Source organism: Elgaria multicarinata, chromosome 7 (genome assembly GCF_023053635.1).
Source record: "Elgaria multicarinata webbii isolate HBS135686 ecotype San Diego chromosome 7, rElgMul1.1.pri, whole genome shotgun sequence".
Classification (NCBI taxonomy): Eukaryota; Metazoa; Chordata; class Lepidosauria; order Squamata; family Anguidae; genus Elgaria; species Elgaria multicarinata.
Genome location: NC_086177.1, coordinates 74,090,623 through 74,114,993, shown reverse-complemented (window position 1 = coordinate 74,114,993; position 24,371 = coordinate 74,090,623). Strand labels below are relative to the sequence as shown.

General features: G+C 43.5%; 1 protein-coding gene across 1 annotated transcript in view; it reads left to right on the top strand.

The window, feature by feature from the left end:
* SLCO5A1 (solute carrier organic anion transporter family member 5A1) overlaps window positions 1–24,371 on the top strand; it is a 68,639-nt gene that overhangs the window by 35,977 nt on the left and 8,291 nt on the right. The window contains exons 4-6 of the mRNA XM_063130817.1: window positions 49–263; window positions 5,931–6,095; window positions 16,895–17,093. Of these exons, the coding sequence (XP_062986887.1) occupies window positions 49–263; window positions 5,931–6,095; window positions 16,895–17,093 (579 nt within the window). The remainder of the gene's footprint in view (window positions 1–48; window positions 264–5,930; window positions 6,096–16,894; window positions 17,094–24,371) is intronic.

Sequence of the window (24,371 nt, the reverse complement as noted above, 5' to 3'; positions counted from 1 at the left end):
TTACACACACAGTAACTTCAGTTGTGCTCTCTTATCTCTTGACTTCAGGTGGAGTGGATTCCTTCTTTGTGCCACCACAATGCTCCTTGTTATACTCCCAATGTTTACTTTCCCCAAAAAGCTTCCACCTCGACAAAAGAAAAAGAAGAAGCACTCTGATGATATTTCAAGTGATGATGATATTGTGAAGGAGAAAGCAAACAGTAAAAGCCAGGTAGACCAGGAAGTTCCTGCTTCAATGGGATTTGGAAAGAATGTAAGAGGTAAAGTACCTTAAAAAAAAGAACAAAAAGAGATTGGGGTGAAGTTTAAGATCATAAAGTTCACGTTGAAAATTGATAAAATAATGCCAACAGAGTATTTGTATTTATTTCTTTAAGATCCTTAATGAGGCCATGTGGGAGTGGGAGATCTTCCTTGTGTTTCAGGCCACATGTGATTATGACTGGATTCACCCAATATGACAATCCACACTCAAAGTGTGAATGATGAACCATGGGTTGATGTGCTTTGTGAACCCAGCCATGCTTTGTGAACTGTGGGTTGTTCATGGTTAACAAACCATGGATTGTTACCACTGCTGGATTCACACAAGACAACAACCCACAGTTTAACAACTTATGGTTCAATGACAGCTCACACTCAACCTTGTATGTAGGTTGTGTGGTGTGAACCCAGCCACTGTCAAGGACCATCATATCCACACAATCACATGCGTGCACCACACAGAGACACTCTGAATGTGTGGTCCACTTCCTTCTCAGCTCTCCTTCAGCTGGAGCAAGGAGTGGTGGGGATATTTGTGCTCAGCACACTGCGATGGGGCTGAAAATCAGATTCTCTGCACTTCTCAGCTGATATACACCAGCCAACTCAGAAGTGGAAAGAGCCAAATGTTCATCTCCATCATGGCATGCTGGGAGGGGAGGTTCGACCCTCCCTTCCCAGTGCACTGCATTGGGGATTAAAATCGTGCCTGGTGTGATCAGGGCAGGTGGAGAGTGCTGAGATTGAATTTTGAGCCCGGGGGAGGGGGATAGAGGTTCCCTGTCCCCTGCCAAGATATTAGTTGTGTTCATACAGCTTCAGAAACCATGAGTGCTGTGGCCAAGTGCTCCTTCCTGTTGCAAGCACAGATCCTGGCTTGAGATAACCTATACTTCCCAAATTTGACCATAACAAGGAACTCTAGTTACATGCAAGCCATGATCAGCTGAAGGGCAATAGGAGAAGGGAAGGGGATGGCTGAGGGATGAGAGTGGGACTGCAGTGCTTGTTCAGAGTCCCATACACTGTGGGTTATGAAGCTGTGAACAAATGTACAAATGCAACCAATTGTTCCAGTTGCGTTATTTGATAGTCTGGAAACAGTCTCTGCATGGTGACTCTTACCACTAATCTCCTCTTCTTATTTCCAATGCATACCATCAATCTCCACTTCTTAGTTCTTCATGAGGATGACCTGCATGTTAACAGACCACATAAAAAGAGAGACAGACAGACAGAGGGAAATGGAGGTTGTTTAGATTAAGATAGGAAGCAGTCAGTCAAATGATATGTGAATCAGCTGGAAGCATGGCTATTGTCCAGAGACTAGGTTTTGTGAAATTGCAAAGTTTGTTCCAGCTGGAAATTGCAGAGGAAGCATAGTTCACCTAAATAGTTTTCTCATCATGAGAAAAGGGTTAAGTTTAGTAGCCTAGACTTGCAATTGCATGCATGTTAACCTGGGAATAAACCCCACTGAGTGCAGAGGACTTCTCAGAAAAATGCATATACTGGACTATAAATGTGACTACCATCTTATTTACCTACTATTCTCCACTGATACAATCACAGCATTCATAAAAAACGATATGAGGATTCATAAGCCAGCAACACTTATCAGCTGTTATGATTGCATTTAGTTTTCTCTAGATACTTTCTGTTGCTGTAATCAAATCTAATCAAAATGGAATCAGTTACCTAGGGAGGTTGTGGGCTCTCCCACACTAGAGGCATTCAAGAGGCAGCTGGACAAGCATCTGTCGGGGATGCTTTAGGGTGGATTCCTGCATTGAGCAGGGGGTTGGACTCAATGGCCTTGTAGGCCCCTTCCAACTCTGCTATTCTATGATTCTATGATTTGTACTTTAAGACACTGATAATGTTTTCGGCATACTTTAAAATATCAGTTGGCACTAATAGCAGCAGAAAAGGATTTAGCAGCATTTTAATCTCAATTACAATATTTATTATTGTATTTATCACAGTGTGTCATCATTATATTTATTTAAAATAGGTATACCATTTGAATAAACCACATAGGGCTCTTGAGGTATCTGACAGCCTATATTCCTCATACAATTATTATTATTATTATTATTTATTTATATAGCACCATCAATGTACATGGTGCTGTACAGAGTAAAACAGTAAATAGCAAGACTCTGCCGCATAGGCTTACAATCTAATAAAATCATAGTAAAACAATAAGGAGGGGAAGAGAATGCCAACAGGTACAGGGAAGGGTAAGCAGGCACAGGGTAGGGAAAAACTAACAGTAGAAAGTAACAGTAGAAGTCTGCACAACATCAAGTTTTAAAAGCTTTAGGAAAAAGAAAAGTTTTTAGTTGAGCTTTAAAAGCTGTGGTTGAACTTGTAGTTCTCAAATGTTCTGGAAGAGCGTTCCAGGCGTAAGGGGCAGCAGACGAAAATGGACGAAGCCGAGCAAGGGAAGTAGAGGCCCTTGGGCAGGCAAGAAACATGGCATCAGAGGAGCGAAGAGCACGAGCGGGGCAATAGTGTGAGATGAGAGAGGAGAGATAGGAAGGAGCTAGACCGTGAAAAGCTTTGAAGGTTAACAGGAGAAGTTTATATTGGATTCTGAAGTGAATTGGAAGCCAATGAAGAGATTTCAGAAGCGGAGTAACATGGTCGGAGCGGCGTGCTAAGAAGATGATCTTTGCGGCAGAGTGGTGAACAGAAACCAACGGGCTGATGTGAGAAGAAGGAAGGCCAGAGAGAAGAAGGTTGCAGTAGTCCAACCGTGAAATAACCAGTGCATGAACAAGCGTCTTGGCAGAAGAGACAGACAAAAATGATCGAATCCTGGCAATATTATACAGGAAAAATCGACAAGATTTAGCTACTGCCTCAATATGAGGAATAAAGGAGAGCGAGGAGTCGAAGATAAAGCCAAGGCTACGAGCTTCCTTGACCGGAGTAAGCGTAACATCATTGACAGTAAGAGAGAATGAGAGATGAGGAGAAGGTTTAGGAGGAAAAACAAGCAATTCAGTCTTTGCCATGTTAAGCTTCAAGCGACGATGAAGCAGCCAAGCTGAGATATCTGAAAGACATGCCGAGATACGATCGTGAACATCAGGAGAAAGTTCCGGAGATGACAGATATAGTTGTGTATCATCGGCGTACAGATGATATTGGAGACCATGAGATTGAATAAGCTTGCCCAAGGGCAACATGTATAACACATTGTTAAAAAGCCCATCTAACACAGAAACAAAGCCAACACTTTAGCATAGTATCCTTCCAGAATCCCCAAACCCTTTGTGCTGTTCAATCCTTTATGCATTTACTCAGAAGGACGTCACATTGTGTTCAATAAGGCTTACTCCCTGACAAGTGTGTGTGTGTGTAAGATTGCAACCCTAAATAGGAAGGTTTTTGAAAGTCTTCTGAATGTCAGAAAGGAATTGAAAGGAATCTCCAAGCCAGATTCCCCAAGGAGAAAATGTCAAAGTCGGGAAGCCATAAGAGAAAAGTCGTGTGATCTTAGAATCTCTGACTAACCTGTAACAGTAGAAACACACAGAGCACAGGGGTACCTACAGAAGAAGGTGTTCTGTTTTAGGTGGAAGCCCACTTAAGACAGTCATACCTCACCTCTACAGTCTGAGATAAGAACAAGCTTTATGTTCATGCAGGCAGATGCTTCACTCCAAGTGAAACCAGGAAGTCTCTAATTAACCATAGGTTCTCACTTTGTCTGGAATGGGAAACTATGGCTACTAGCTTTGGAAAAAGTCAGGATCTTAAACAAACTTTAAACCATGTTTAAGATTCAGGCTTGTTCTGAAGCTGTGTGTTTTTTTGGTTTGGACGAAATGAGAAATTAAGTTTAATTAAAAGTTTCCTGATTTAATGCAGCTAGTTTGGAGAGGAGAGCAAAGAGGCTGTTCATAGACTTGTTCATACCTCAGCTTGTTAAACTGAGATACAGTCCAACCCATTTCAGACTATCATATAGGTTTTATACTTGATTTCCTGGGTGACTGTCCTATGACATTAACTATTGTTTCCTTTCAACCTTTTGCTGTTGTAATAGAATTCCAGCACTCTTTGGTGACCTAGTTTTGACATTGTCATAAAACTCTATCCTCATTTCTCCGCTATATTGCTGCAATATCATTTTCACCTCTAAAATGTCACCTCCTTTTTCTTTGTTTTGACATTGCAGTATTATAATTGCTCAGCTAGCAATTCAGCAGATTTAACTGCCTGTAAGAAAATGTCCTTGCAGACTTTTAGTTTTTGGCTTTCACTTTTTTACATCTAAATTTTGGAATACATAATAGCCCGCATGTGGTGTGTGTACAGTTGCCATTTTGAATATGCAGTCCCGCTTGGAGTTTGTTGTGTCATGTGAATCCAGTGAGCATGGGTTATGTGAGGGTTAAACAACCCTCACATAAACAACCCATTTTTCATTTTAGGGTTACGTGATGGTTGTTTAACCCTCACATAACCCACGCCTTCTGGGTTCACATGACATGCCAACCCCAGAGCAGGCTTGCATATGCTATATAGCACCCATGGGGGCTGTGGCTCATCATGGGTTAAATAACCCACTACAAACCACACTGTGTCCTATGTTTGCTATGTTTACCAGGCACAGTGCATTTATTGCAGTAAAGCAGCCGTTTTGAGCTGTTTTAAAGAGAAACGTTGTCATAGTCATGGGCCTATGGCATTTTTATAGATGTCATTTACAGATATGGTAATAAACCTAACTCTGTGATATCCCTGATGCCATTTCTCTTCACTGTGCCAACTTTGCCCCAATTTCCAGGCACAATGCTGGCAAAGGGCAAAGCCACAGCCTTGGGCCCTTTCCACATGGCTAACATCTGTGTGCAGTACCTGAGCAGCATGGGAATGAGCCACACTGCAACAACTCCTTATCACCAGTGTCACATCAGAACATGACATCAGTATATACTGCTGAGCTGGTCAGCTTATCCAAGCTTGCCATATAGCTAGAAATGTACATATGTCCATTTCATTTTACAATTTAACTCATGGGACTTGGGCATATGAAGCTGGTTTATACTGGGTGTTTTTGTATGATCATGCAGGGGGAAGAAACCATCATGGCTTCTCTCTCCACCCCTGCATGTGCGGCTGCTATTTACATGCGATGCAGCACAGGTTGGTATGTCATCCAAACGCAGTGCGCTGCCTGGCGGGAATAGCTTTATACCCACCCTAGAACCCCTACAACACATCATGAGTTATAGCATGTGTGAGAAGAAGCCATGATGGCTGCTTCTCCTTGTGCAATCGTCCGAACCCAGTCACTTAGTCATATTATTTAGCCCAGTATTGTCTACTCTGACTGGCAGTGGATGCTTGCTCCTTTTAAAAAGAGATAACTGGGATTGGATCTAGGATGTTTTGCATGTAACACAGATGCTCTACTGCTGAGTTATGGTCCTCCCCCCCCCACCCCAAATAACTTGTGGGAAGGACCCTGCATAGGACATGGAGATCATGATAATGGAATCCTCAAGAAGAATCACATCCCAGCTTGGGTGGGTAACCATTCTTTATAGACCATTTCAAAGCAATTCTGATTTTGTTTTCCATTCATTATGTATAACATTAATGTGCTATCCTTTTATTTTTATTTATTTGTTGTCATTTTGTAGAACTTCCAAGAGCAGCTGTCAGGATCTTAAGCAACATGACATTCCTTTTTGTGAGTTTGTCATACACAGCTGAGAGTGCTATCGTTACTGCTTTTATTACCTTCATTCCCAAGTTTATCGAGTCACAGTTTGGCCTCCCAGCTTCCAATGCCAGCATCTATACTGGTAAGGCATTGCCATTAGTAAGGAAACTTGTAAGGATTATTTTTCTGTGATTAGCAAAAGAAAACCAATGGAAAACATCAGCAATGCTGTTCCTAATTCTTACCCCACCCTCACCCCCAATTTGCTCCATCTTACTGATACCCATTGTTTATGCATGAGGAATTGCTATGTCTGTAAAGACTTTCCCATGGTAGGCAGTGGGGGGGAGGTGAATTGCTCGGGCCATGTCATCACCATTCAAAAGGTTATCCTGATCTGTTCTTGGATTATTATTAATTGCTTAGAAGCAAATGTTACTATTGCTTCTTTCAGGGTGTCTCACTCTCCTGTTTATAGGTTATTCAGCAATCAAATGGTCCATCTCTGGCAATGACTGAAGCTGCTGCTGCTGTTGTTATTATTATTATTATTATTATTATTATTATTAAAATTTGCATAGCTTTTTATGAATGATAATTGCCAATCTGTATCTGGCCACAGAAACTTCCAGTCCAATGCTCTGTATCTCAACAATGACTACTCAGTTGCAAATGCCATCCCATAATGTTTGTTTTCAGCATCCTTGAATCAAAGAGATGTTGTCCCTGAATCTGGAGGTTCCAATTTTAGCTATCATGCAAATGTCCAGTGGTAGGCTTAGGCCAATTGTATTTATTTATTTATTTATTTATGCATTTTTATACCGCCCAATACCTGAAGCTCTCTGTGCGGGTCACAAAAATTAAAATCATCAAATACAATTGACAGTGTAAAACAAAGCACAATATAAAAGTCCAATATAAAAGCACAACCAGGATTAAACAAAGCAGCTATGCAGAGATTTATATGGATTCAAAATACAGATTTAAAACAGCAAAGTGCTGTTTAACAGCAAAGTAAAAAGACTAAGATGGTAAACTATTAAAATACTTGGAAAATAAAAAGGTCACCTGGCATTGAAAAGAGTATAATATAGGTGCCAGGCAAACCTCTCTAGGTTGCTCATTCCACAGCTGGGGTGCCACAGCAGAGAAGGCCCTCCTCCTGGTAGCCACCTGCCTCACTTCCTTTGGCAGGGGGTCACAGAGAAGGACCCCTGAAGATGACCTTAGGGTCTGGGCAGGCACAAATGGGATGAGGCGTTCCTTCAAATAACCTGGCTCCAAGCCATGTAGGGGTTTGATGGTTAATACCAGCAGTTTGAATCGGACCTGGACTTGGACTGGCAGCCAGTGAAGCTGGAAAAGTACTGGCATAATGTGGTCTCATTAGCCAGTCACTGTTAAAAATCTTGCTGCCCTTTTTTATACCAGCTGAAGTTTTCGGACCATTTTCAAAGGCAGTCCCATGTATAATGCAATTGCAGTAATCCAAATGAGAGGTTATCAGAGCATGGAGAACTGTAGCTAGGTTATCTGTCCAGATAAAGGTGCAGTTGCTATCTCAGCCTGAGCTGATAAAAGGTTCTCATTTCTACTGAGTCCACTTGTGCCTCAACTGACAGTTCTAGATCAAAGAGCACCCCCCAAACTATAAACCCGATCCTTTAGTGGGAGTGCAACCCCCTCCAAAACAGGTTGAACATCACCTAGCCTGACAGATGAACCACCTGCTAACAGTACCTCTCTCTCGTCTGGATTGAGTCTCAGTTTGTTGGCCCTCATCCAGTCTATTACCGTGCCCAGGCACTGATTCAGAACAGCCACTGGGTTTGATGAAAAGGAAAGGTACAGCTGGGTGTCACCCACATATTGATTACTCCTCAGCTCGCATTTTCAGATAACCTCCAGCGTTTTCATGTAGATGTTGAACAGCATAGAAGATAAAATAGAGCCCTGTGGAACCCCATGGCCTAGGAACCATGGCACAGAGCAATAATCCCTCAGCACCACCTTCTGAAATCGGCCATCCAAGTAGCAGCGGAACCACTGCAACAGAGTGCCTCCAACTCCCAGCCCAGACAATCTATCCAGAGAGATATCATGGTTGATGGTATTGAAAGCTGCTGAGAGCTCCAAGAGTATCAATGGGGTCGCACTCCCCCTGTCCCTCTCCAGGCAAAGGTCATCCCACAGGGTGACCAAGGCAGCTTCTGTTCCAAAACCAGGCTTGAAGCCAGATTGAAATGGATCTAGATAATCCATTTCATTCAAGAGTGCCTGGAGTTGTCCCATAACCACCTCCTCAAGCACCTTGCCCAGGAAGGGGATGTTTGCCACCGGCCTGTAATTGTTAGCATACATTAGACTTTTTCAGTAGTGGTTGGATTACCACCTCTTTTAAAGAGGCCAGCACCACTCCCTCTCTCAGGGAGGAATTTCCAGTCTCCTAGACCCAGCCGGCAATTCCCTCTTTGTTTGATGTAATGAGCCATGAAGGGCAAGGGTTGAGCACTCAGGTGGTCGACCGGACTTGACCAAGCACCTTGTCCGCATCCTCGAGCCTCAATAACTGAAACTCATCCAATAAAACTGGGCCAGATGGTGCTCTGAACACCTCTACTAGTGGAACTGCATTAAACGTGGTGTCCAATTCATGATGAACCTGAGCGACTTTATCTTCGAAGTGCTGTGCAAACTCGTCACAGTATGCTACTGAGGGTTCCACAGTCTCTCGCCCTGGCCCAGAGTGGAGCAGACCATGAACCACCCGGAGAAGCTCCTTTGGATGACATTGAGAAGACAAAATGGTGAAAAAGAGAGATTGTTTATCTATAGACCACAGCAAACCCTTCCCTGGCCCTCAAGTTGGTGCTAGTGCTGCTCCGAGTACCCAAGAGAACAAAGTTGGGTGAGAGTAACCCTGTTCACCCACCTAAGTCTCAGTGATACATACCAGGTCAGCTGCCTCATCCATTATCAGATCATGGATTAAGGTGATTTTGTTTTTTACCAACCTGTAGCAGCACCAAACACAAGGGCAAGTTAGTAGGTCCGCTAGGAACCATCCGGTTGGGGTAAGAACCAGAAGAGAGGATAGCTGTAATAAATCTAGCCCCCTTTTCATCTATACACATAAAGCAGTTTGCAAAAGACTATGTACAGAATCCAGTGGGGCACTTATGCTCCCCTTCTCTTATGCCCCGCCCATTCCATTGTGCAAGCAATCCTCATTGCTTGTGCAACAATGCTGTAGTGCTTCTGGTTCAACCCAAAACGAATGGAAATGGTAGTTTCTGGAAGGAGGCAGGTTGGTTGAGCTCACATAAGGAAATAACGCCAGCCCTGCCTCCTTCCAGAAATGAGCATTTCTGCTTGTTTTGGGGTGTCCCCTAGGAAGCACTAAATCTCCCCTGCATAAGTGGTGGGAACTGCTTCACAATGGCATTGGTGGGACTCACTGCTTGCGAAAGGGAATCAGCGGGGTAGAAAGGAATCCATGGGGGCATAAGTGCCCAGTTCAATTCAGCCCATAGAACATTAAAATCAGCATTATCATTGAAACAGCATAAAATACACCTAAAACAATTAAACTAAAATGGCGGTAGCATAAGATGATCATAAAAATACTACAGCCTTTGCCAAGGTTATCCTATATCAATTTGTTTAACCCTTTTTTAAAAAAGCACTAACATAATTATAGCAGTTTACATAAGTACTTTAAAAGGAGCCATTTAGTTAAACCAAAATAGGCTAATGCAAATTCCATCTTGGCAAGACTCCATTGCTGTAGAGTCCTTGAATGGGCAAACACTTTCTATTTACTGCCAAGGAAGAGCTGCCGGAACAGTTGTTAAAACTGCATAGTTAGAAGATCTGAAGAGAAGCAAGGGAAGCAACTGGACATGGACTTGCTGTAGGGAGAGGAATATTTGCAGTTGAAATCTTGCAGAACTTGACGCATTCTATATGCAGAGAGAGAGAGAAAGAAAAGTCTTCTAGAAATGGTGAAATTTTTAAAATTGAAAAATTGTTGCAGGTAAGCTTGCAAAGAGAATGAAGACTCCTCCACAGGATATGAGAATCGTGTATTCCATAACATAAATTTACACTGTTTTGATTGATGGGCCTGTGATTCCATTAGAAGGGAAGCTTCTCCAGCCCTATGAATGTTGCTTCTGTGTTTTATGACATATCAAAAAGCCTTAGTTGTATCATTGCCTGGTATTATATGTGTACGTCAAAGCAGAAAAGTCATAGCAAACCAGTATACCTGCTATCGAGGATTGTTGCTAATGTAGAGGCCAAGAATGACAGAGAAGCTGGTAAGTTGATGTATTATGCTGAACCAATGTAGCTCATTGAAAGAGCTCTTTGTCAGCACTGATATAACAAGAAATATTTCCATTCTCAGTTGGTATATCTTGAGATGATTTCCCCCCCCTGAATAACCTGATTATGGAGCTGTACCCCAGAAGCTGTGCTGTCCAAATGCATTTAAGTTTCCTAGAAGAAAAGTCTTCTGTCTCCTCTCATTTGGTTTCTGGTCAATCCTGGCATTGCCTGCATCCAAAGTTTGGTGCATTTGGCATTAGATAACTTTGCCTTTTCTGAATGTTAGAGGTATGCAATACAACAGTTAATTACTGAGGGCCAGTTCTAATGCTACTACTTCATTTCTTTAATCAGCATTAGTCACAAGAACTTTACTGATTAGATATTTATCAAATTAAGTTTGTAAATGGTCAGGTTTACTTCAGGACTGAAAGGCATATTAATTGGACTGCCTTTCTTGTATTTGTGTGTCTATGTTAAAGTAACACACCCATTCTAAAGTTTTAGAATAGCCTTCTCCAATTTGGTGCTCTCCAGATGTTTTGGATTCCTGACCCCTGGCTATGTTGGCTGGAGCTGATGGGAGTTGAAATCTAAAACATGTGGAGGGCACCAGGTTAGGGAAGGCTGCTTTAGAAGGATATTAATATGGAAGGAATATCTGAATCAACCTCAAGGCTCAAGTCACTTTGGAGAAAAATAATTGGAAGAGATGGTAAACTCAGTTTTCTAAGATGGTAAAACCAACTTGAGTGTGCCTTGGCAAATTGAACTGGCCTTTCTAATTGTTCCAGCATCTGTCCAGATAGTAAATTGCCATACCTTGAAAACTCTTGGTATAACATATCGTTTTCAGATATTCAGTGTTAACAGGATTCACAAGGACATGCTTCCCTGACTAAAAGGCATTCTTAGAGCCCAAATCAGTGTTCACTCAGAAGTAAGCCCCACTGTGTTCAGTGGGCCTTATTCCAAAATAAATGTGTTTAGGATTGCAACTTTAGTCTCTTTTGTGAAAACCCATCCAATAGGAAGTTTCATAATGTGTTCTTACCCTGTGGGAGAACTTGCAATTTTTTGACGTCAACCCAAGGGCAGAGGCTGGAAATTGCTGACTGAAAACTGATCTTGGTTTAAGCACTTAATGCAGTAGCACCTTTGACACTATCAAAATCCATTCCTAAGCCATCTCTAGAAAATTAACTCATTTGTGACATGGCAGCTAGCAATCGGATATCACATTTTAAACTGACACCCTTGCTTAGCACGTGATTTTCTTTGAATCTCCTTGAGTAAACCATGGCACAACTGAGTGCTATTTTTAGAAAGCTGCCTTTCATTTCACATACATAGTCCTTAAAGATGTATGTGTCATTTTTCACAAGGCCTGTTTTAGTCTTTTTCTTACTCATTTATTATCTTTCTATACCATCCAACAGCTGAAGCTCTCTAGGCTGTTCACAATAATTAAAACCATACCATACCATATGATAAAATGCAATATAAAAGTTTAAAGCTGCAGTATAAAAGAATAACCAAATAAAATCTGGCAACAGTACAAAGATATGGTAGCAGATTTAAAACAATAGAAATTGAAAGACTAAAATGCCTGATAAAATAAGGTCTTCACCTAGTGCCAAAAAGAGCACAATGTAGGCATCAGGCGAGCCTCTGCGGGAAGCTCATTCCACAAGGGGAGTGCCACAACAGAAAAGGCTCCTTTCTTAATATCCACCCACCTCACTTCCTTTGGCGGAAGCTCCTGGAGAAGGATCACTGAAGTTGATTTTTGGGTCTGGGCAGATACATATGAGAGGCGATGGACTTTCAGGTAACCTGGCCTCAAGCTGTTTAGGGCTTTTAATGTTAATGCCAGCCCTTTGATTCAGGCCCAGAAATGGACTGGCAGCCAGTACAAATGAAAAAGTACTGGCATAATATGATTGTGTTGTCCAGTCCCTGTTACGATATTGCTGCCCTATTTTGGACCAGCTGAAGTTTCCAGATCTTTTTCAAAGGCAGCCCCACATTGCAGTAATCCAGGCAAGAAGTTACCAGAGCATGGATAACTATAGCTAGCCTATCTCTGTCCAGATAAGGATGTAGTTGGTATATCAGCATAAGCTGATAAAAGGTGCTCCATGCCACCAAGTCGTCCAGTGCTTCTAGTAACAATGCTGGATCCAAGAACATCCCCAAACTTCAAACCTGATCCTTTAGGCAGAGTGCAACTTCTCTTAAACAAGTTGAACTTCACAGACAAACCACCCATTAACAGTACCTCCATTTTGTCTGGGTTGAGTCTCAGTGTACTGGCCCTTATTCAGTCCAATACCGCACCTAGGCGTTGGTTCAGAATACCCCTGTCTCACCTGGATTTTATAGGAGAGAGAGAGATGGGTGTCATCTGGATCTTGGTGACACCTCAGTTGGTTTCTCCTGATAACCTACTCCAGCAGTTTCATGTAGGTGTTGAACTGCACCTGCTGGCATCACTGCCAAGGGTCAGAGCAATAATCCACCAGCACCACCTTCTGGAATCAGCCATCCAAGTAAGAGTATAATCACTCACTGTAGTGCAGTTACTTCCCAGCTCCCAACTAAGCCTATCCAGAAAGATACCATGGTTGATAGTATTGAAAACCTCTGTGAAGTTGGAGAGAATCAACAGGGTCATACTTCCCCTGCCCCTCTCTCAGCAAAGGTCATTCCACAGGGGTTCCAAAAGTAGGCCTGAAGCCTGATTGAAATGGATCTAGATAATCCATTTCATTCAAGAGTGCTTGGAGAAGGCCAGCAACCACCCTTCCAGCACCTTGCCCATGAAGGGGATGTTAGCCACCGGCCTATAGTTGTTAACATAATCTAGTTTTTTTCAGGAGTGACCTAATAGCTGCCTCCTTTAAAGTGGCCAGCAGCAACCCCTCTTTCAAGCCCCTTTCTATTAGATGTAATAAGCCATGACAGGCAAGGTTTATTTATTTATTTATGTGAAACATTTATATCCTGCCCTACCTACATCATTACAATCTCAGAGCAGCGTACAGATAAAAACATACAGTATAAAACAATAAATATGCACAGTTAAAAACAAATTAAACCATGATCCAAGTTAAAACAATATATAATTTAAAAGCAGTAAATTATTCAAGCACAGAAATGGTCAACTGGACTTCACCAATCACCTTGTTTGGAATCCTCAGGCCTCAACAATGGAAATTGAATCAGACAATCCTCTGGACATGTCTGCTAGTGGAACTGTCCAAGTCATGACAAATGTGAGAGACTTTATCTTCAAAGTGCCATGTTAGTCCATGAATTGTTGCTGCCTGATGGTTGACTTCTGATTTCATTTCCCGTTCAAAATGCTTAAAATTTCACTTCTGTCCTTGAAGATTGATTCTATCTTTGTGTGGTATTTTTACCCCACCCTCACCAAATTCCCCCAAACCTGGGCTGAACACTGGCCCAGCACTAGCTGGGTTAATATCTCCTCGGTCTGTAAGACTACAAAATAATATTTGGATTTAAGTATATTTGGCGCATAGTTTTGTCACAATAATTACAATGCCTGTAATTTAGTTCATTTACCATCCTTTCATCTGTTCCTTTTGGCTGGCTTCGGGTGATCAGTAGAGGAAAGAATTACCCTAATTACTTGCTCTGTGTTGCAGGTTGTCATGTTGTTTGAACCCGGCATGCCGCGCCTATGTAGTGACTTTTCACACACACACACACACTACAGTCCCTACTACAAGCCATGGGTTGTAGGGTGGGTGAAAAGTCACTATGCCTGCAGCACGAACCGGCTTCAGAGAACAAGGCAACCTGCGACATGGTACAGGTAATTTGGGTAATCCCAGTTGTGTGACCAGCATTCGCAGGGATGGGGGAAACAATTGGTACTGTATTGTTTCGCCTGTTGATAGTGTGAACCCAGTCTTTGACTCTGTTTTGTTACTTGCAACAGGGAGTTGACATAAAGGAATATTCCAGACCATGAGATACCATTCTGTTAAATATATATATATATATATATATATATATATATATATATATATAAATCCATTGAAAAACTTTTCAAAAACTGGTTTTAACATCAGTAAAAGATGGATACCATCAAATTACCCTTAGTCATGAAATAATATCCAAAAATATATATGAACTATTATCTTCACCAAGTATTTGTATATAAGTAAAGAGTACTTCCCCAGTAGGATCCTAGGCTGATTCGTTTCCATCTGAAGTTCACATATTTTCTAACCCACGTGGAGCTTGGTTCCTTCCCAGGCTAGCATAAAAACAAAGCAATATTTCATCTTGTATTTAACAATAGTTCATTTTATAGTATTTCTGCTGCATCTGGGAAAATCATAAGAAGGCTTTTATTTAACTTTTGACATTGTTGCAGGGTGCTGAGAATTCTGAGCCTTTTTTGCTTATAGTAAAGTTTTCACAAAGAGCAACCAAGATGGTTAAGCTGTATTTTGAACAGGACCACTTTAGAGGTGATGGTTCACAAGATGGAATGCTCCCCCATGGAGAAAAAACACCTCAAATCTAGAAAACTAGCATGTCAGAGAAAAGGCTAGGCTAAATTCCATCTCCTTGATGTTAAGTTTATTGCAGGGGTTGAGTGTGGAAGATTATTTGATCATGGAGTGTTATAGTCCAAGCAGCATTATATTTATTTAAAATATTCATAGGCTGCCTTTTAAGGCAAATACCCTCACAAGGCCGCTGCCATCCAACATTGCAATGCAGTTATATATCAAATAAAATGGATATATTACAAAAACCATCATACTACACCAAAATATAACAGTAAAAACCAACCATAACAATGCAAATGCATTATACAACCAGCATAATATCACTAAAAATCAGCTGAACTGATTTTAGCCAATTAAAACTCATAGGACCATAACATTTGTTTTAACAAGGGATAAATGAGTCTTTTACTGCCTCTTGAAAGCCACCAGAGAAGTACCCATATGGACCGCAGTTTTGGAGTCACCAATGAAAGGCCCTCTAGTGCTTCCAAATCTAATTGTTTGCAAAGGCAGGTCTAGGAGGAAGGCCTCTTAGGATATTCTTAAAGCACATTTGGATAATCTGGTCTCAAACCTTTTAGGGCATTATATGTCAACAGCAGCATCTTAGATGCAGTTAATATTATAATATAATATAATATACTGATGATATGTGCTTGAACCACTTTGTCCCGACCAGTGTACAAGCAGATGCAGTTTACACCACTTCTTGTTTCCAGACTGTCTCTAAAAGCAGCCCCACATAGAGTGCATTGTGTTAGTCTAGCCTAGATGGCAGGAGTAACTTAGGCAAGGCCCACCCTTTCCAGGCAAGGTTGTAGCTTGCCTGGAACAAACCATACTTAAAAAACAAAAAAGGGGGTGGCATACCAATATCAGCTAGTAAAAGCCACTCCTGGCCACCACTGCCGCTTGTGCTTCCACAGTTTGTGCTGAGTCCAGGAGTACCGAAGCTGCGAACTTCATCCTTCAGCAAGAGTGCATCTCCATCCAGGATTGGTTGCATACTACTATCCAGATCAGTTGGTTGTTGCCTCATCATCTGTTTGTGAGAACTAGACCTTAGACCAGCCTTCCCCAACCTAGTGTCCTCTTTTAGATTTCATTTCCCATCAGCTCCATCCAGCATGGCCAATGGTCAGGCATGCTGGGAGTCATCATCCAAAACATCTGGAGGGAACTAGGTTGGGGAACGGTGCCTTAGACCATGAACCAGTTCGCAGGTAATGGTGGCAAATCGTGGATTAATTGGCCCAGTCGGAGGATCCATATGCAAAATGCAGTGGCATGCACTGTGGCAGATCATGGGTTAATTAACCCAAGATTTGCTGCCCGGATTACCTACCTGAGCCTGGAGATCATAAACAGAGGCCATTCTCTGAGTGCTTCTTCCAACTTAATTAAGAATATAGCATGTGGCTATAATAGGTATGGGCTTTTCAGCAGTGGTTCTTCAGTTGTTTAAGGACATTCCCAGAGACGTTCCTGGCACCTGCTTTCATGTCTTTTCAGTGCCAGGTATTTTAAATCCTCTGCCATGTTGTGATTTCAGCACATTTGTTTAACATTGAGAAAATGTTATTATTTTCGACTCTATTTGGCTTGATCCTTGCTGTAATGTTTTAATCTCTCTCTATTTTAAAGTGATTTCTTAATACTTGACTTATTTGCTGTTTCTTAATTGTCCCATTGTAATTGTGATCATTAATTTGTTTTTATTTTGTACAATGCCCAGAGAACTCTTGTTATTGTATAGTTCAAAAATGGAATGAATGAGTATATAAATATTGTTTTATCTTTGTAAGCTGCCCTGAGACTTCTAGTTGAACTCAAGGCTGGGATATTAAAGCTGCAATCTTATACCCACTTACCTGGGAGTAAGTCTCATTGACTCCAGTGGGACTTAGTTTTGAGTAGACATGTATAGAATTGTACTGTAAATGTTAATAATAAAAAATGTGTGGAAATTGTACAATTTTCACTGGTAGAGGAGGTATTTCTCTTTTCATACAGTGGATGTTTTAATTTTGCAATTTTCTTTCCCTTTAACCAGGTGTGATTATTGTTCCAAGTGCTGGCGTTGGTATTGTCCTAGGGGGCTACATTATAAAAAAGCTCAAACTCGGTGCAAGAGAGTCTGCAAAGCTGGCAATGATTTGCAGTGGTGTGTCTCTGTTGTGCTTTTCAACACTCTTCATTGTTGGTTGTGAAAGCATTAATCTAGGAGGGATAAATATACCATATACCACAGGGTGAGTATCTTTTGGCTTTCTAAATAATGTATGTCTTACATCAAAGCCAGCCTTTTATGTAAAGGTAGTAACTCGGCTTCCCCCACCCCCCTAACAACATTAAAGTACTTAAAAGTGCTTTAATAAAACAAGAAACAGAGAGATCTATTGGATAACAACAGTTTGAATCTCTAGTGAAAGGCCTTCCCAATTGGCAATAGGATGTCAGCATGCACACATCCCTTCCTTATGCTAGGGTGACCATATTTGGGAAACCGAAAAAGAGGACACCTAGTGTGTATGTAGGGAAGCAGCTTTCTGAGTCCTGCAGAAAGTACATTATTCCCCCTCCACCTTAAAGAACCCGATTGGAGTGGAGGAGGGGAAATGATTTCATTCTGCACCACCACCATCCACTCCAATTGGGGCCTTTTCTATAATGTCCACGAATGACCCACTTTCCCCTTTAAGACCTCAATTGGAGCTCGGGGTGGGGGAATGATGTGCCTCAAGAAAGCATGTCATTCCCTCCTGCCATACTAATGGCAGCCTTAAAGGGGAAGGTGTGTCATTCCAGGACATTATTGAAAATTATAGAAAATCCCCCCTGACACCATGGAAAGAACAAAAACCAGGACAAATCCGGGGAAATCCTGACAGTTGGTCACCCTACCTTATGCAGACAAGGAATGATATGCAGAGAATATTACATATCCACTGAAAAGTCTCAGGGCATGGTATGGGGACACAAGTGCAGTCACCTTGCTGAAGCTGGTGGTCTGCATCTAGTCAGGGCCTGGACAAGAGATGGCCTTCGAAACCCTATCTACGTCACTTTGAGTTCCATGATGGATGAAAGGCAGGATATAAGTATACTAAATAAAGTGAGACTGAAATCCTATAACCACTTCATTGAACTCAGTGGGACTTACTTCTGAGTAATACTTAAAGTGCTGTGAGTAGAATTTACATTTTTTTAAGAGTAAGCACATTTCACTTCATTTGGAATTGAGTCAATATTACTGAGTTTTTTCAAAGATGCCTTTGAGACCCAGGGATGTCTCTTTTAGGTCTTAATGTAGCCTGTGAATTGCAATATTTTCTTATTGTTTCAATTCATTTTAAAATGGCAACTCTTAAAGTCATTGTCTGGGCAATTGCGGGAAAAGTGTGACAAAAGCTCCCGAAACTTGGAAACAAGAGAAGTGTCTAATCCCCTAGCTTCTCTGCCCAAACTGTGATCTTGTCTGACTATGGTACAGATTTACAAAATTATTTAATAAGTGGGAAAAGTGGATAGAGATAATTTTTTCTCATTAGGTCCAGGTAACACCATGAAATTGAAGGAAGTAGATTAGGGCAGACAAAAGGATGTATTACTTGGTTCTTCATCGTGGTCTCTATGCATCACACATATGGGCTCTGCGCCTGCGCAGAGACCAGACCGGAATCTCCAATAGCTTAGGGAAACGCTTTTGGGCGGGAACCCCTCCCCCACGCTACCGCGCATGTCCACGGGGTTCCCGCCCTTCCCTCAGTTCTTCGTCGTCCGCCATCGTGCTTAGACGTAGAAACCGTGTTCTCTCCAGCTTGTTTGCTACTTACCGTTTATACCTCGCTTTTGACTATCTCTTCTGCATTTTTTCTCTTTCTTGTCTTACCTAAATATATATATATATATATATATATATATATATATATATATTGTTGTTATTCTTACTCTTTTTCCAGCGATCACTGATCGCCTGAGGCGCCTGAGGCGCATGGCCGTAAGGGCCCCCTTCAGAAAGTGCGTGAAATGTGGCGCTAAATTGCCACCTAAGGACGGTCACTCGCTGTGTGTGTTGTGTTTGGGCGAGGCGCATAAAGTCCAACAGTGCCACCATTGTATGGCGTTTACCAAACAAACACGGAAAAACAGATCAGATAGACTGCGGTCTATACTGTGGGAAAAGGCTCTGCGGGCAACTGAACCTACGCCTCATAAGCGTAAGGAACAACACTCCTCGAGGGCAATGGAAAAATCCCTTAGCCCAGAAATTCAATCGGTTGTGGTTGGTGAGGAGTTGATGGCGGATAACAGGGCCATACCCCTGACGCCAGGCCGATCCCTAGCGGTTTCCGCAGCCAAGAAGATTTCGAAAAAGGCTCGGACCCCTAAATCGGCGGAACAGCTTAAGAAAAAGAAGAAAAAGAGGAAGGACGCTGAAAAATGCTCCACCTCGAGGGTCGATACCCTATCTTCGATACCCGCTGAGCCTACCAGGTCGGCGCCGACCTCGGTATCGACGCAATTGCCGCTACCAGCACCCTTACCGACTGCGAGGAGCTCCATGTCGGAGGGTGAAATTCGGGACTCCACATCGGTTGTGTCCATACCACCGACTCACATACCGCGTACGATTGAATTGGAAGAGTCGACTGGGCTTGCTCCACATCGACGGCACCGATCTCCTGGCCCGCACCGATCTCCTGGTCCGGATTTTGATCGAGTATCTCAATACTCTGAACACCAACGTGACTACCCTTATGATTGGGAGTATTATCGGCCCCAGGACTATTACCCATCTGACCGCAGACGATATGAACATTTTGCACAACCTCCTCCGAATTCGAGAGTCCTGCAGGTTCCTCCAGATCCTCGATCCTATACGCCTCGCAGCCGTGATAGCAGGGTTGAGCGGATAGAACATCGTTCGATACCGACCGCTACGGTTGTCGCCCCCTCACCTCAGCAAGAATTGGTCTTGCAGCCAGCACATCAGACGGTGCGGGCGGCTCAACACTCTCCGGATGAGGACTACAGGTCTGACTCAGACTCCATAGTATCTGTAGCCCCATCTATGCCTTCACCTGATGACATTGTAAATACTCATGAGCCTGTCTCTGCATCTGAAGATGTGGGAAAATTCTCAGATCAGGTACTCCGAATGGCAAAATCTCTAGGTCTCGACATCGACCAGCCAACAGAGATTGACGATGACCCGATCTATGATGTGACTCGAACGGAGTCTAGCTCTACCATAGCTATTCCTTTCCCTCCTACACTACGAAGGACTGCACAGATCTCATGGAAAAATCCTTGCGCAGCTCAGTCCACATCAAAAAGATTGGAGTCAATGTACAAGGTCAAGGAAGCCAATGCCGAGTTTCTATTCCAGCACCCGAAACCGAATTCCATAATTGTGGAATCTGCCCAGGGAAGATCCCAGAAGGTGCACTCAGCCCCTACCGACAGAGAGGGTAGAAAGTTAGACTACCTGGGCAGGAAGGTGTATGCTTCATCTTCTCTTGGAATACGAACCTCTGCGTACGAGGCTACCATGGCCAGGTACCAGATATTCATCCTGGAAAAATTGAATTCTCTATCTGACCATCTGCCTGAAGATAAACGGGAGTTAGCGAGAATCTTCCACACTGAGGCAACGGCAATAGCCCATCTACAGTTAAACTCAGCAAAACATCAAACGGATTCTCATTCCAAATCAATGATGGGTTCTATAGCCCTTCGACGTCATGCTTGGCTGAGATCAGCCAACTTGACAAACGAAACTAAGACCAGAATAGAGAGCCTGCCTTTCGACGGAGAGGGGCTATTCAACAACAAAACCGACGAGTCCTTAGATTCGATTTATAAGGCTCGCACGACCGCCAAAAAGATGGGTTTCTCACAACCCCAACCGCAATATAAGCAAAGGCGCTGGACTAGACAGCCTTACCAACAGCTGCAACAGCGCCCACAATACGATCGTCAGCCTCCTAGGCAGCAGCAGCAGCAATTACAGAGGAAGAGACCCTATCAAGGGCGAGATCAGCAGAACAGACGCCAACCGGACTTTTCCAAGAGGCAGCGCCTTTGACTTTCCTGCTCCAGGCCTGCTACCATTTACCAACCGTCTAGCACCCAAGTACCATCGATGGGAGTCCATAACATCCGACTCCTGGGTGCTCACTATCATCAAGACGGGATACGCTATCGAATTCGATGCCCTTCCTTTTTCTTCGGGAGTGAAGATAACAGCACCATCGCCTCCTCTGCTGCTCGAGGTACAGACCTTGCTATCGAAGGGAGCCATCTCTCCCGTACCTGCGGAGGAACTCAACCAGGGATTTTTCTCCCGTTACTTCACGGTCCCGAAGAAAGATGGAGGTCTTCGACCGATCATGGACTTAAGACAACTGAACAAATACATCACCCCAAGGAAGTTTCGTATGACAACAGTCACTTCTATCCTCCAACTGTTGCATACAGGGGTTTGGTTCGCGGTAGTAGACCTGAAGGATGCGTATTTCCACATCGCCATCAGGAAGTCGCATTGAACTTACCTACGGTTCTCCATCGGCGTCGAGCAGTTCCAATTCAACGTCCTCCCTTTCGGCCTCGCGACGGCACCGAGGGTCTTCACGAAGGTGATGGCTGTTGTGTGTGCCCACCTGCGAAAGAAGGAAATACATGTTTATCCATACATAGACGACTGGCTCCTGGTTGCGGAGGACAGTCACACGCTCCAGGAGAATATAGCCACGACTCTAGAACTTTTAGAATCCCTTGGCCTGTGGGTCAATCAGGAAAAATCTATACTGACTCCTCAGCGGACGATAGACTTCATAGGAGTGACTCTGTCGTCTCGGGATGGAAGAGCTTACCTCCCGTTAGCGAGGGCAAAGACACTTCGAGACCTAATTCTCGATGTCGAAACCCAAGCGAGACCTTCGGCATGGACAATCCAACGATTGCTGGGTTTGATGGCAGCGACTACCGCTGTCATCAGATTCGCCAGACTTCGGATGAGGATCCTGCAAGGGTGGTTCTTGAAGACCTTCGATCTTCGACGCAATGCTCGCAGAACTTACCTTTCGATACCGAGACATGTTCGGGCTTCGATGAAATGGTGGCTTTCGATGGGAAACCTCCTGGAAGGGACTCTTTTTCAACAAAGACAACCATCGGTTACCATCACGACAGATGCTTCTCTCGATGGATGGGGAGCTCATTGCAATTCGCTCACCGTCCAAGGTCGATGGCCCCCTCAACAGAAGGGGGAGCATATCAATCACCTGGAACTCCTGGCGGTGGAAAATGCTTTAAAAGCGTTTGCCCAGATCATCGAGGGCAAAGACGTCCTGATTGCAACAGACAACACCACTGTTGTCTGTTACATAAACAGGCAAGGGGGAACGAGGTCATACCCCTTAACCCGCTCTGCACTCAGGATTTGGAATTGGTGTATAAGGAGACAAACTTACCTGACTGCGATCCACGTAGCGGGGAAGGAGAACATCGTAGCGGACTCCCTAAGCAGGTCCTTCCACGTCGATCACGAATGGGAGCTCGATATCGAAGTAAGAAGCAACCTCTTTCGATATTGGGGCGATCCGTCTGTCGATGTCTTTGCCACTGCAGAAAACGCAGTTTGTACCAACTTCTGCAGCAGAGCAGGAAGCGGAAGGAACTCGCTAGGAGACGCCTTCGCAAGAACCTGGACAGGGGGACTACTATACATTTTCCCACCGTTCCCACTACTGACAAAAGTCGTGGCCAAGATAAGAACAGACGGCACAAACTGTATTCTGATCGTGGTGGCCTCGACAACCATGGTTCCCTCATGCTCTTCGACTGTCGAAAAGGGATTACATCGAGCTACCATCGATACCGAACCTTCTGTCTCGACACCAAGGCAGAGTTCGACACCCAGACCTCTCGACACTCAAGATGACGGCATGGAGAATACTGCCATAACCTCCGGTATCGAACAGTTGACGGTACAGAGTATTTTGACTGCATCGAGGAAACCTTCGACAAGGAAATCATATGCGGCTAAGTGGCCGAGGTTTTCTAAATTTGCGGTGCAAATGAATCACATCGCTGAGGCTTGTCCCATGTCTGTGATTCTAGAATACCTACTCTCACTGTTCCAAGGAGGCTTAGGACTTTCGTCCATCAGAGTCCATTTGGCTGCCATCACTGCTTTTCATGAAGGTGTAGAAGGGTTCTCGCCTTTCACCCATCCTACATCCAAGGAATTTTTAAAGGGTTTGAAAAACACCATACCGACTACTAGAAACATCATACCATCGTGGAGCTTGTCGGTGGTGCTCCATGCATTGATAAAGAAACCTTTTGAGCCCATGGCTACAACGGACTTAAGACTCTTGACTCTCAAGACTGTGTTTCTGGTAGCCATAACTTCAGCAAGGCGTGCAAGTGAGCTTAGAGCTCTAAGAATTGATGCGCCATATACAATTTTCCATAATGACAAGGTCGTGTTGCGAACAGACCCATCCTTTTTACCCAAGGTCGTGACACCCTTTCACTTGGCTCAGGACATTATTCTGCCAGCCTTCTTTCCAAACCCTACAACGTCTGCAGACACTGCTCTCCACATGCTGGACGTTAGAAGAGCTCTTTCTTTCTATAGAGCTAGAACTGAAGGATTTAGAAAATCCAAACAACTATTCGTATGTTATGGTGAGCCTTATAAAGGACTCCCAGTGTCATGCCAGCGGTTGTCACGCTGGATAGTAGAGACAATTGAGCTTGCCTACTCTATCTCTAAACTAGAGATACATCGACCTGTGACAGCTCATTCAACCAGAGCAATGTCGACGTCGGTGGCCTTCAGCAGGGGTGTTCCACTTCAGGACGTTTGCAGGGCTGCGACTTGGTCCACCCCTTCTACATTTGTCAAGCATTACAGCTTAGACACTCGATCCAGGCATGACTGTTCGTTTGGAAGGGCGGTGCTCTCGGAAGTGTTGAAATAATACACCAACCCACCTCCAGGTATGTGAGCTTGATACTCGCCCATATGTGTGATGCATAGAGACCACGATGAAGAAATGCAGGTTGCTTACCTGTAACTGTAGTTCTTCGAGTGGTCATCTATTCACACAACCCACCCACCATCCCCTCTTGGTGGTGTGATATTCAATAATGACATGATGACTGTAGATTTATTTTATCTTATTTATTGATTTACACTCATGTTTATGGGGGCACGATGTCGGACTCCTGTAAACTGAGGGAAGGGCGGGAACCCCGTGGACATGCGCGGTAGCGTGGGGGAGGGGTTCCCGCCCAAAAGCGTTTCCCTAAGCTATTGGAGATTCCGGTCTGGTCTCTGCGCAGGCGCAGAGCCCATATGTGTGATGCATAGATGACCACTCGAAGAACTACAGTTACAGGTAAGCAACCTGCATTTCTCGGGGCATGATCTGAAGGCACATGATGCAGCAACCTCTGTGGAGTTAAGCAGCTCTGGACCTGGCCACTGTCTGGGTGGGGAACTGCCTGATAAA